Source organism: Ammospiza caudacuta, chromosome 17 (genome assembly GCF_027887145.1).
Source record: "Ammospiza caudacuta isolate bAmmCau1 chromosome 17, bAmmCau1.pri, whole genome shotgun sequence".
In the NCBI taxonomy this organism is placed as follows: domain Eukaryota; kingdom Metazoa; phylum Chordata; class Aves; order Passeriformes; family Passerellidae; genus Ammospiza; species Ammospiza caudacuta.
Genome location: NC_080609.1, coordinates 3,870,485 through 3,883,633, shown reverse-complemented (window position 1 = coordinate 3,883,633; position 13,149 = coordinate 3,870,485). Strand labels below are relative to the sequence as shown.

The following is a 13,149-nucleotide window of genomic DNA, read 5'->3' as shown; positions in this document are numbered from 1 at the left end:
GTCCGTGCCGAGCAGCTTCTGCCCGGCTGTGAGCGGCACCGAGCGCGGCGGTGAATGAGCAGCACAGCGATAAATTGGGTTTCTCTAACGTTAGGAGCGTTTTAATAGGAACCATGAGCTGTACATCCTCTGGGAGCAGGCGACCTCTGCCTTCGGTCCCACCTCTGGCTGCCGAGACCCTTTTCTCCTCGGTGGTGGCGGTTCTGATACGCGCTCCCTGCTTGGGTGTCCCATCGCCCCGGGAGGGTTCAGCTGTGTCGGGAGCGGCACCGTGACCCCGCCGTGACAATTCCCGCTGCCAGCCTCGTCAGAGGCACGGGCACGCCACCCTCCGCACCCCGCCCCGCAAGGAGGCATCGGCCAGCGTGAGCAGGGGCCCGCGGGGCAGCCCCCGGCCTGTCGCCATCCTGGCCACCTCCCCGGGCAGGAGAGCCCTTCTCCAGAGAGCGAACCCAGCCAGGTGACCCACAAAAGCTTCTGCAGTGCCCAGGGCCGTACTGGGGCCGTGCTGCCCCCAGCCCAGCGCCACCGAGCCGCCAGCGGGAATTCCGTAGCCCTGCTGGAAGCCGGAGCCGGCAGCCAGCAACCTCCTGTCCGCGTAGAATCGGTACCGGCCCTGGCCCGAGGACCAGGTGAGGCACAGGTGGTGCCATCTGCCATCCAGGAGCGGCGCCACCGGCAGCTCCCGGAACTGCCCGTGCCCCAGGATGAACCGCGCGGAGCCGGGGCGATCCGCACCGCGGCCAAGCACGGCCAGCTCGCTGTGCCCGTCCCCGGTGCCGTACGAGAGGAGAGCCCCGAGGCGAGGGGCTGCCGTGGCCAGCCAGGCGCAGAGCGACACCGCCCTGAGCCCCCGGTGCGGGCCCAGCGCCAGGACGGCCCCGTGCCCAGCGGAGGGCTCGGGGAAGAGCAGGACGGCCCCGGTGCGACAGGCGGGGGAGGCGGGCACCGGGGCGGCGGGGCCGTGCCTGCCCTGTCCCGGCTGCCGGGGGGCTGGGGGCTGCTCCTGGGGAGCCGTGCTGACCGTGGGGAGCATCGCTGCCACGGTCGGGGGTGCTGCTGCTGCATCCTCAGGGCTCTCCTCATCCTCCCCGGGCGCTGCCCCGGGCCCGGCATCAGCGGGCAGCCGGTGCCCTTCGTCCTGCCGGTGCTGCTGCCCCCGCCGTGTCTTCGGGGGGCGAGGGCTGGGGGTGCTGCGGGCAGGCTGTCCCGGGGGCTGCTGCTGCTCCGGCTGCCTGTCCCGGCTCCGGGCGGTGCCTGGCACACCGTGCGGGTCGGTGCCAGCCTCCACCAGCGCGGCCGGGGGGTGGGTGAGCAGGGGCTGCGGGGGGCTCAGGGCACCCACTGTCCCCTCCAGCCTCCTCAGCCTGCGCCGTAGCCGCCGGCCAGCAGCGGCCAGGCGGGCCAGCTCCGCACCCAGGGCGGCCCGGGCAGCGTCGGCCGCCTCCGCCTGCTCGGCCAGTGCCTGGAAGCGTCCATCGATGTTGTAGGAGATGTTGTAGTTGCTGGCGATGCTCTGGAGATGGTTCAGTGTCACCTCCTGGAGCCGGAGAAACTGCAAGGGAGTGGGATGATGTGGGGCGAACCCACGGCCCCATGCCGGTCCCTGCCCAACCCGAAATGCTGGGTGCCCCCTGGCACAGGCTGGCAGCGCCCCGTCCCCGCCCGGGCACCCACCTGCTCCTCCAGGCGCCGCAGCCGCAGGAGCAGGGGGCCGGGCCGGGCCAGGGGCGCCGGGGCGCGGGTCAGGCCGCCCTGCAGGGCAGCAGCGAGGACCAGGCACAGGGGCAGTGCCATCCCCGCCATCCCGCCGCCGGGCGCGTTCTGCCTGCACGGCAAGGCCGGCCCCGGCCCCCGCAGTGTCCCCCCGGGCAGCCTCCGCCGCTGATGAGATCCGCAGGCACCGCTGGCACGGCCCCGCACCGGGGCTCCCGGCTCCGCGGGGGCGGCTGGGCCCGGCCCTGAGCTCCCGGGGCTCCGCGGCTGGGGCCGGGCCGGGGGGCTCGGCTGTGAGTGGGGAAAGGTGTGGGGGATACTGGGCACGGGGCTGGATGTGGGACAGGGGGGACAGGCTGGTCAGTGCCAGCAAGGCAAGGCAGGTGGGACAGAGTGGTCAGTGCTGGCAGGACAGGGCAGGATAGGGCAGGACAGGGGGGATGGAGTGGTCAGGGCCAGCAGGACTGGACTGGACAAGGCAGGACAGGTCGGACATAGCGGTCAGTGCTGGCAGGGCAGGACAGGACAGGGCAGCTCAGGACCGGTCGGACGGATTGGTCAGTGCTGACAGGGCAGGTCGGACGGAGCGGTCAGTGCTGGCAGGACAGGGCAGGGCAGTCGGAGCGGTCAGTGCCAGCAGGACAGGACAGGACAGGACAGGTCAGACGGAGCGGTCAGTGCCAGCAGGACAGGACAGGACCGGTAGCACGGAGCGGTCCGTGCCCTCAGGACGCTGCGCTGCCGCAGGGCCACCACGAGAGGGCAGCACGAGCGCGCAGCGGCGCACCAGGTGGGCGGGGCTTTAGAGCAATGGGCGTGGCTTCAATACACTGCCGGCGCCCCCGCCCTCTCCTTGGCCCCGCCCCGTACCCTTGAGCCCGCAGAAGATGGCGGCTGCGGCCCTCGCCCGCCGGATCGGCCGCTCAGGTGCGCCCGGACCCTGCCCCGACCGCTCCCTGCAGCGAGCTCGGCTGTCCCCGAGCCCCTGCTCCTCTCTGTGCCCCTCCCTTACCGTCAGGGTGTTCCACTTGTCCCCCTGTCCTGTATCCTCCCTGAGCGGGTCGGGGTGTCCCCGTGTCCCGCCGTGTCCCCGCAGATGGTTTTGGGGAGCGCCCCTCACGCCTGTGAGGGCTGTGCCCTTCCCGTCCTTACCTGTCTGTGTCCCCAGGTGTGCTGCCCCTGTGCTGCCGCCCCCCAGCGTGGGACAGGGCCCCCCGGCCGCCCCCCAGTCCCCCGCAGCCCCCGGGCCTCCCGCTCGCCCCGTGCCGCTCCTTCAGCAACAACAAGATCCAGGTGGAGCTGGACGAGAGCTCAGGTACGGCGGGGTCACCCTCAACCCACGGGCGTGTGGGGACATCCCTTCCACCCCTGTCCCGTGGCATGTGTGGCTCTGGGCTTGGAAAGTCACCAAAGTCCCCCAGGTGTTGCTGCTGCAGCTGCTTTGGGGGCTCAGGGAGAAGCGTTTGGGGTTGGGAATCTCATCAGTTGTGGGCACTTCAGGTGGTACAAACAAATCCTGACTGGCATTGTTCCCTGCCTGTGCATTGTCCCCTCTCTGGGGTCCCTGTTTTGGGCACCTGGCAGAGTGGCAGTGCTCCATCAGGGAAGAGCTGTGGGGAATTCCTGTGACCCAGCTGCCAGGAATAGCTGTCACGTTCCCATGTCCCTGCTCTGTACAAAGGTGCCCAGGCCTCTTCTGTGGCTTCCCAGCTCCTGCTTTCAGGTGTCTGGCTGTGTCCTTGTGCTGTTCCCAGCTGGTCATGGCTGCAGCACTCAGGAAGAACCTTTTGGGTAGGGTAGTGCAGTGTGGGCAAGGACAAGGGCTCAGAGCCCTTCCCTGGTGCTGACAGGCTCACAGCAGGTGTGTGACCCCTGGACACACAAATGGCTGTTTGCTGTGACAGGAGCTGCAGGTTTGACCTTCCCCACTGAGCCCAGAGAGAAGGGAACTGCTGGGCACTATGACCTGGAAGGTGGCTGGACTTTGGGACACGTGGGGTGCCACCATGCATGGCCTGCTCTGTGCTCCTGTGCACCACCCCCTGAGTGACCCTGGCTTGTGGTGGATGTGGGCAAAGACAGGACCTTGCCCTTGGCTCTGCTGCTCTGGAAACTTTTAAACAGCCAGGAATGTTGTTGAGTGGGAGTGGGAAGCCACAGTTTGGTGAGGGAAACAGGGAGGTGGGTGAAGCTCCCCTGGGCAGGGCAGTGTGGGCTGCTGTGGGGAGGAGTCTGATGTCCCTGTGCTTGCCCTGCACAGGTGTTGCCATGATGAAGTTCAAGAGTCCCCCAGTGAACAGCCTCAGCCTGGAGTTCCTCACAGAGTTTTCCATAAGCCTGGAGAAGCTGGAGAACAACCGGGCCTGCCGGGGTGTGATCATCACCTCTGTAAGGGCTTGCTCCTGTTGGGGTCACTGCTCACTGGCAAGGGAGGGCCCCCAGGCACCTTGGAATGGCTCAGGGAGGAGGGGAGGGGGCTCTTGGAAGGACCATGATCTTCTGTGCCCTTTTCTAGCAGAGCCGTGACAACCAAGTGTTGTGCTTTGTCATGAAAATCAAATCTGCTCATCTACCAACCTGACACATCCTGTGACATCTCCTGAGCTGCTGGGAGATGCCAGTGCTTATTTTCAGATGTGGTGTGGGGACAAGGTGGTGCCTGGCAGTGGGACAGGACAGGTTTTGTGCTGTGTGGGTGATGTAGTCACACAGGCACCCTGACAATGAGAAATTGTGTTGCAAGCAGAGGCCAGCACTGCATGCCATGGTAATGGGATAATCCAGGCAGTGGGAGCACTGGGGAGGTATTTTCAGAACCCCATAAGACCCTGATTTATAGCCCATATTCATCACTTTCCCTTCCTCCATCTGCCAGGCTGAGAGCTAAAGGGTCCCTCCTTCCCTGTGACTCTCGGTGACCTCTGTCTTTTCCCAATTCCAGACTCTTCCCAAAATATTCTCCTCTGGCCTGGACATCACTGAGATGTGTGGGAAGAGCGTGGAGCACTACACTGAGTTCTGGAGAGCAGTGCAGGAGATGTGGCTGCGGCTCTACGGCTCCAACATGGTCACAGTGGCTGCAGTCAACGTAGGTCCCTTGGGCCCACCTTCCTCAGGGTGCCATTGTCACCTGCTGCAGCTGCTCTGGGCTGTGTGGGCAGGGACAGCTGAAAAACCAGGCTGGAATTCATCCAGGGATGTGTCTGTTGGGGTGTTCTGGCAAAACTCGTGTCTGTCAGTTCTGTGGGGTGTGGGAAGGTATGGCAGCGTGGGATGTGCAGGCTCTGTCTGAGCTGCAGGACTGCTGGGTTACATTTCAGCACTTCCAGCAGGTTTTGCTCCTCCAGCTGGGGTTCTTGGCCAGCAGGGAAGTGCTGCTGGAGTCTCCATGGATGGGTCATTATATTTTTGTTTTCGTTTTCCAGGGCGGTGCTGCCCTGGCAGCTCACGGTGGTGTCTGTCCACAGCCCCCCCTGAAGGCACTTGGGTTTTCTCTCAGGCATCCTGTGCAGGGCTGAGCAGCACTGAGCCGTGGAAAAGATGGTCACAAATGGAAGGGAAATCTTCCCTGTGAGGGGGGTGAGGCCCTAGAACATGTTGCCCAGAGAAGCTGTGGCTGCTCCATCCCTGGAAGTGTCCAAGGCCAGGCTGGATGGAGTTCTGAGCAACCTGATCTAGTGGAAGGTGGCCTGCCTGTAGCAGGGGCTGGGAATGAAATGGGCTTTGAGGTGCCTCCTAACCCAAACCCTCCTGTGGCTCTGTGAAACCCTGATAAACATCAGAAATGTTCTTTAGAACTGTTTTGAATCAGGTGATCAGAAATTTGGGGGACATCTGCTCTGTCTTCCTGGTGTCTTCTGTGCTCTGGAGTGATCAGCAAGGCTGGGGGTGTTTGTAGCTATGTCCTGGTCTCACTGTGTCCTTCTCTCTGCCAGGGGTCCAGCCCAGCTGGGGGCTGCCTTGTTGCCATGTCGTGTGACTACAGGATCATGGCAGAGAACCCCAAGTTCAGCATCGGCCTGAACGAGGCCCAGCTGGGCATTGTGGCTCCCTTCTGGTAGGACACTGCCTCCCACTTGTAATATCATGTGTAGATCTCTAGAAAATTCATCTTCAAGGAGTTAATTAGTCAGTTCAGTTGGTCATGGTGGTGTGGTTTGTGTGTCAGGGGTCAGGTATTTGCAGCTGCAGGAGATGACACCTCATTTCTGTCCTGTCCTGCAGGTATCTGAAAAGATTTCAGGCTGCAGAGTGTCCTCACATCCTGCACCAAGCACCTCAGTTGTGGCCTTGCAATTAACTCTAGAACTTGTGCTGGGAGATCTCATGGGTCAGGCTCATCTGGTAATGGGCTTTTCTCTGGGTACACACTGTGTTCCTGCAAAATCCCATGGTGTGGAGATCTGGAGATCTCTGAAAGTACAGGGGCACTAAGACACTGACACCCAGGCCCTTGTTTGCCCTAGGAATGTGTAAATGTACTCTTGGGAAGGAGCTTTCAGTCCCAGCAAGTGGCTACCCACAGGCACTGAGAGTAAAAAGGGCAGCTTTCTTACAGAGGAGAGGGAGCTCTCTTGGGGTACCCCCAAAAATGGCTCTACTCACACCATTTTCACATTGTGACTGAGCCCACCAGCTGCTCTTCAGAGCCTTGAGCCTGGGGAGTGGGACCAGGGTGCTCTCAGAGCCTGAGGACTGGGACCAGGATGCTCTCAGAGCCTGGGGAGTGGGGCCAGGATGCTCTCAGAGCCTGGGGAGTGGGACCAGGGTGCTCTCAGAGCCTGGGGAGTGGGGCCAGGATGCTCTCAGAGCCTGGCGAGTGGGACCAGGTGCTGTCAGCTCTTGGTGTGTGGGTGAGCTGCCCCTGATTGTGGCTTTCCCTCCCATCTCTTGCAGGTTTAAGGACACGTTTGTGAATGTTGTGGGACACCGAATTGCTGAGCGCTCCCTCCAGCTGGGCTCCCTCCACCCTGCACCTGAGGCCCACAAGCTGGGCCTCGTGGATGAGCTGGTGCCAGAGGAGAAGCTCATGGAGAAGGCTGCAGCTGTCATGGCACAGTGGCTGGCCCTTCCTGGTAAAGCTCTGCCAGAGCAGGAGGGGACCTGGTCCGAGTGGGAAGTGCTGGTGCCTGGGAGCAGCCCAGCAGTGCCAGCAGCCTTGGGCTAAAGGAGAGGGACACTGTGCTAATGTTCAGGGCACGTGGTTCCAGCTCAGCTCATCCTGCCAGCCCTGCTGAGTCAGTCTGGAGGTGTCTGAGCTCCACAGACAAACCAAATCTCTGTCTGTCAGTGGAGGTGTTAGCCCAGGAAAGCTGCCATGGAGCTGAGTGAACAGGCTGGGTGAGAGCTCCTGGGTGGCTGCCAGGCTGCTTTCATGGTGTGAATCAACTCTTGGCACTCTGGATGGCACTGATGGGGCTGTGCATGAGGACAGGCAGACAGCACAGGCATAGTGTGTTTGGGCTGCTCTGTGACTGCAGCACAAGGCTCCTGGGCTGGGAGAGGGCTCTCCACAGATCTGCCCATGTCACCTTTCCTCCCTGCTGTCCTGATGTTAGAGTGACACCTCACCCCCCAGAGCAAATCTCAGCTGTGCCCTCTCCTGACTTCCAGGAGGTCCTGTGAGATCCTTCCCCTAAATCAGAACTGTGTCTGGGTGGAGGTGGCTTCAGCACCCAGGTGCTGGAGCAATTCAGGGTTCCCAGTGTGTGGCTGGAGGGAGTCAGTCCTCATTTCATTGTCACAAAGTGCATGAATAAAACATCTGTGCAGCAGATGTGCTGCACATCACTGCACCTGGCTCTGTGAGGGTGTGTGCTCGAGGCCTCAGTCAGCTCCATCAGCCCCTGCTGCTCCAGCAGCAACCACATGTCCATGTGGAGTGGCACAGGCCCAGGAATGAGCTTGAGGGAGGTGTTGCTGGCTTTTGTACAGCAGGGTTGGCAGGAGCAGATTGTCCTGCAGGGATTGAAGGGGGTGGTTCAGGGGAGCTTGGAGCCACAGCAGTTTCAAATAAGGAATGTTGTTTGATTGCTGGTATGTATTGAAGGTGGATATTGGGTTCTGGAGGGCACAGAGAGAAGGAGGTACACAACTTTTTGTCATCTTTGTCAGTAGATCAGTCATTACTCCACTGAGCAGTACAACCATAATTTATTGTATGAGAGTTTAACCAGTTCAGCTCCCAGCTGATGGGTTTTTCTTTCCCCTTTCCCTGCTGCTTTCAAGAGTATTTTGCTGTGTGAACTGTCCCATTAGAGCTGCATTTGGTGGCATTGAGAGCTGGTCAGGGGTGAGACCAGGATGTGTTGCTCATCCTTGCTGTCCTCTCTGCAGACCATGCCCGCCAGCTCACCAAGACCATGATGAGGAAGGCGGTGTTGGACCGGCTGGTAGCTCACCGGGAGGAAGACATCAAAAACTTCGTCACCTTCGTCTCAAAAGAGTCCATCCAGAAGTCCCTCCGCATGTACATGGAGATGCTGAAGAAGAGGAAGAGCTGAGGCTCCAGCTGGTCCCTAGGAGGTTGAGTCACCCTCTGAAACGCTGCAGTAGCTGTTGGTCTCACAGTGAAGCCACCCGCAGTGCCAGCAGTCGGTGACGTGCCACCTGTCCCACAGCCACCCAGCTGCCCCTTCCCTTTGTGCCTGTAGAGTGCCTGACACCACTGCTGCCTTCCCCAAGGGCAGGGAGAGCCCACCCAGCCCCCAAGGAATGGACTGGGACAGGGTCTCAACACGCCACGGCCCGAGCCTGATGGTCCTTGGATGTCCTCCCTCCTGTCCAACAGTTAATCGTGAAATGAGGTTTGTCAATAAATCTTCAGTGAGGTAGGAGATGGATGCTTTGTTCCATGACTTGTCTGTGGTCACAGTGTGCTGGCTGGTGGCCTGTCCCAGGCTCTGGTTCATGGCAGTCTTCTCCAGACTGGGATCTGGGGCAGCCCATGCACAGGACTTGTGGGTGGAGCTGAGTGGAACACCTTCATGGGGATTGCTGGTGGGAGCTGGATCCTGGTCTGTGGCTGCAGGAGGAGCTCAGGCTGCCAGCTTCACCTCGACTGGGTAGTGGTCACTGACTGCCAGGGCCTGGGGGAGAGCAAAAGGTGGGAGATGTTCAGTGAGTCACTCACCCCTCACTCTGCTGCTGGGCAGTCAGTTGCCCTGCCAGAACCTTCTGCCTCCTGGAGGGGGCACACTGTGCCCAGCCCCGAGAGACTCAACACACAAGGCTCTCACGGAGAGGTGGCCAGGTGTGGCTTGGGGTGGGCACTGGCAGGGTGCCCCCTGCCCTCCAAGCTCCCATGTCTCATCTGGGGGCTCTGTGCCAGCAATGGGTTGTTGAAGGTTGGCTTGAGCTTGAGTCCTGCTCATGGAAGACAATAAAAAGCCCTGTGCCTTTCTTCCCAATGGGGACAGGCAGTGACCCCAAATCCCTTGTCCTGTTTCTACCTTTGGGTCCTTTGTCACCTTGAGCCCCTCAAAGAGACAAGGACAGCCCTGCAGCCTGGGCCAGCTCAGCTTTGGTGCCTGCTAGAGCCCCAGATGTGTGATCCTGGCTCACCTGCTCCTGGTCCAGCTGGAAAGCACGCTGGAAGTTGTAGATACCAGCTGAGTTGGACAGGACGCTTCTCTTCAGCTTGCTGCCACACACCACGATCCTGCAGGGGAGATGGGGGTGGATGGTGGGTGCCACTGCTGCCCCTGCTGGCAGTGCAGGGGGTCCCTGGGGTGCCAGGGAAGGGGACAGTGGTGCTGTGGTGGCAGCACTGACCTGTCATAGGCACAGTCTGACTTGCCCACGGTGGTGTCGGCGCTGTCGGGGATCAGCCATTTGAAGATGTCGCTGGTGCGCAGGCGGATGGACGGCCAGTCACCGGGCTGCACGTAGGAGCAGTCGGCATTGAAGTCCCCCAGGAACATCATGTTCTGCAGGGGACATGGGAGATTGAGTGGTGGGCTGTTCCTGCCACCAGCCCTCCCCTGGGGGTGGCCGGGACCACCCTGTCACAGGGCAGGAACAGGGTTCTGACCCCAGCACTCCTGCACTGGCTGTGCTCACCTCAAATCAGGGCCCCAGTGTGGGTCAGACAGTCCCTGGGGCTCAGTGCCTAACCTCTGTGTCCCCTCCCACTACTGGTGACACTCACATCATTTCCCTAACCTCTGTGTGCCCCCAGTGCTGGTGACACTCACATCGTCCCCCAACCTCTGTGTCCCCCCAGTGCTGGTGACACTCACATCAGTCCCCCACTTGTTGATGATGGCCAGGTAGACGTCGTAGAGCGCATCAATCTCAGTGACAGCATCGTGTGGGGCCGAGTGCAGGGGCACCAGCACAAACTCCTTCACCTCTGCCAAGGGAGAGGGATGTCAGCCCCATGGCCACCCCATGCCACAACCCATGGCCATTTGTTCCCCCACTTACTGGTGCTGGGTGCTGACACCCTCAGGATGAATGGCTCCCTGCTGAAGACATCCTGGGGGTCCTCATATTGGTAGGTGTCCACCACAGACACAACATCTGTCCTGTGGCAACACAAGGATGGTGACTCTGTGACTTGGCACAGCCCCTGTGTCCCCTCTGTGGTACTGGTGGCCCTGCAGTGCCATGTCACTGCCAGCACTTCCAGCCCCATTACCTGTAGATAAACAGGTACATCTCCTTGTAGTTCTCCCGTCCCAGGGGGCCACTGATCTCGTAGTCATATTGGGATGTGGATGCACTGCAGAGACACAAAGGGAGGACAGTGACATGGCTGGGACCATCCTGGATTGGCTTTGTTATGTCCAGGAGCTGGGTGGCCTGAGGGATTGCACCAGCTGGTCCTGCTCTAGAGTGCCCATGGTTCACAGTGCCCTGGTTGTGGGGTGACATGAGATACAGCACCTCTGAAGCGCCCAAAGCCTCTTCCCCAGGTGGCTCTGTGGGCACAGCATGACGTGGGGCGGCTCCTGTCACCCTTTCTCTGCAGGGACATTCCTCCCCTTCATTTGCAGCAGAGCTAAATTAGGTCAATGAGCAGCCTGGGGCTCTGCAGCACCCAGCGTCACCCTCCCTGCCCTGGCTGCTTTGTGACCATGCTGGAGGGGACACGGAAGGGGTGAGGACATGGGCTGGGCACACCTGCTCAGGAGCATTAGCTGCCTTTCGACACGGCAGCAGCAGCTTCCGCATGGTCCCGAGCCGTGCCCTCTCCAAAACTGGGTCAGCACCCAGCTGGTGGAGGGGCTGCCACCCTGCTGTGGCCAGTTTTAGCCCACCTCAGCAGCCCCTTTTCTTCCTAGGATGCCAGAACCACCCCCTCAAAGCACCATCCACTGCTGGGCCCATCCTGGGGTCCCCCTGCCACTCACCGGGTCTTGGGGTTCAAGATCTGCCTGTCCCTTCCTCCCTCTCTTCCTTCTGCCCTGTCCTGTTGGATTTTGGAGACAGAGCTTGCCAGAGCTGTAGTTCCTTTTCCTCCTGCATGCTCTGGTGAGCTTACAGCTTTCAGAAGGGATTTGTTTCACTTGCATCCCCATTCCCTTCACTGGGTTATTCTCAGCGCTGTTTTCAGTGCCTCCTCCTAACCCCAGCACATTTCTCCTAATGCCCTATTCTTTTTTCCCCCAAAATAAACTCTCTGTTGATGGATAACTTTTTTCCTCTTAGTGCTCAGGCAGCCTGGCTTTCCCTGCTGGTGCTGCTGTGCCAGTCCCAGCCCCGCTGTACCTGTTGAGCTGCTCCATGAGCTGGGTGACGGCGCTGAGGTCGGAGTCGCGCACCTCCTGCACCAGCACCACGTCGTAGCGGCGCAGCACCTGCGGGCCGAGGGGGACAGCTCAGGGCCACCCTCCCAGCCAGGAGCTCCAGCTTCAGCACCATGGGGACTTGCATGTCCCTTGGGGTAGGGCAGGTGTCCCCAGGGAGGGCTCAGAGGGACTGTAGGTTGTACCTGACACCCCAGCAAGCCTCCATCCACCCAGGCCATCCCCAGCACTGCAGTGCCATCCCATGCTCAGCCACATCCCCATGTCTCTGACACAGGAGCCTTGTTGGGGTCTGTCCCAGCACACAGCCCACCCCCATGCACTGGCTGCACTCACATTGATGATGATCTCTGCCACTTCCTTGTTGGACATCTTGGTGTCACCAAAGGATTGGATGTTGAAGGCACTGATACGCAGCATGGCAGTGGCTGGGCACAGGAGGAGAGCCACAGTCAGCAGGGACAATTCCAGTGTCACAGTCCCCATTCTTGCAGGATTGATGCTGGGTCACAGGGGTGCAGGGATGGGAGATGAACTCGGAACACTATTTTGAGTTTGGGGTAGAGGAAAAAAACAAAGTCCTTCCAAAGTCCTGGTGTGTGACAGTGTGTCATGGTGGGCATTGCCCAGAGCATGTTGCAGAGCTGGTGTGGGCAGTCTGCCAGCTCACCACTCCCAGATGAAGATAAATCCTGTCTCACCACTGTGAGCCTGCCTCTTCAGCTCCAGTGATCACCCAGCTCCACTCCCCCACCAGAGTGTCTTTGCTGCCCACCAGCCCCATCCACCATTGCCAGCATTCCAGGCACCCCAGGCTGTTCCACATCATTAAACTTCACCACAACCCCCACTGCTGGGGTAAGGAGCCTCATCCCCACTCGTCCCAGTTGATCCCAGTCCCACCTGGCTGCAGTTGAAGGCGCTGATCCCAGAGCTGTCCTCACCTGGCTGAAGGTGCAGCACCTCTGCCCTGCCGGCAGCAGGACGGGCAGCTTTATTCCCAGCAAAGCAGGATGAGTCTGACACCCCCTGGGGGTTCTGACATAACTTTGGGCTCCTTCCCACATTGGGAAACCAAAAATCCCACAGGGCGACGGGGTGGGGCCAGGCCAGCCATGCCTGTGCTGACACAGCAAAGGACAGACAGGGAGACTTGGAAATGCTGGGGCATCCCTGTGGGACTGGGTGGGTGTGTGGGACTCGGGGGCTGCCATCTGGGGGGGCATCTGGATGACAGAGTGGGCACGGTGGCCAGGCAGGAGGTGAAGGGCGCTGGCCTTAATTGGGTGATTCAGACAGTGTAATTAGAGGGAAGAGAAGGAAATGGCCAGTGTGTGGGTCAGGCAGGTGAGCACCACCAGCCACGGCAGGAGGGGATGGCTGTAAACCCCGGCAGCAGCCCCAGTGTTACCCAGAAGAGCTGCAATGTGACCCAAAGTAGCCCCAGGAGGGCTGCCATGGCCCATGGTATCACCCCAGGATGACAACAGAGCTGACTCTGGTGGCTGCTCATGCCAGGACTTGCCAGGCTCTCACGTGCAGCTCCAGGTTTTGTGTCCTCACACCCAGTCTCGGGATGAATCCCCTGTCCCTCGGTGCTGTGTCGGCACCGAAACCCCTTGGGAAGCCCCCTGGGAGCTGATTCACATCCTCCCTGCACCCTGTCAGCGCCCTGTCAGCG

The 13,149-nt window shown here is 60.7% G+C and overlaps 3 protein-coding genes across 3 annotated transcripts; 1 reads left to right on the top strand and 2 right to left on the bottom strand.

Annotated features, from left to right (window-relative positions):
* Positions 1–307: 307 nt before the first annotated feature.
* PTX4 (pentraxin 4) lies at positions 308–1,806 on the bottom strand. The gene is made up of 2 exons (XM_058816354.1): positions 1,678–1,806; positions 308–1,555 (listed from the first exon to the last, which is right to left on the bottom strand). The coding sequence occupies exons 1-2, from the start codon at positions 1,804–1,806 to the stop codon at positions 308–310; spliced, it is 1,377 nt and encodes a 458-aa protein (XP_058672337.1).
* Positions 1,807–2,588: 782 nt separating this feature from the next.
* Positions 2,589–8,811, top strand: ECI1 (enoyl-CoA delta isomerase 1). Its single transcript, XM_058815978.1, has 7 exons — positions 2,589–2,643; positions 2,885–3,031; positions 3,977–4,104; positions 4,658–4,804; positions 5,652–5,773; positions 6,613–6,791; positions 8,053–8,811. Exons 1-7 carry the CDS (start codon positions 2,604–2,606, stop codon positions 8,217–8,219), a joined length of 930 nt encoding a protein of 309 aa, XP_058671961.1. The 5' UTR covers positions 2,589–2,603; the 3' UTR covers positions 8,220–8,811.
* LOC131565212 (deoxyribonuclease-1-like 2) lies at positions 8,494–11,954 on the bottom strand. Its single transcript, XM_058815979.1, has 8 exons — positions 11,805–11,954; positions 11,431–11,519; positions 10,358–10,441; positions 10,144–10,244; positions 9,957–10,069; positions 9,490–9,644; positions 9,280–9,376; positions 8,494–8,804 (listed from the first exon to the last, which is right to left on the bottom strand). The coding sequence occupies exons 1-8, from the start codon at positions 11,952–11,954 to the stop codon at positions 8,754–8,756; spliced, it is 840 nt and encodes a 279-aa protein (XP_058671962.1). The 3' UTR covers positions 8,494–8,753.
* Positions 11,955–13,149: the final 1,195 nt, after the last annotated feature.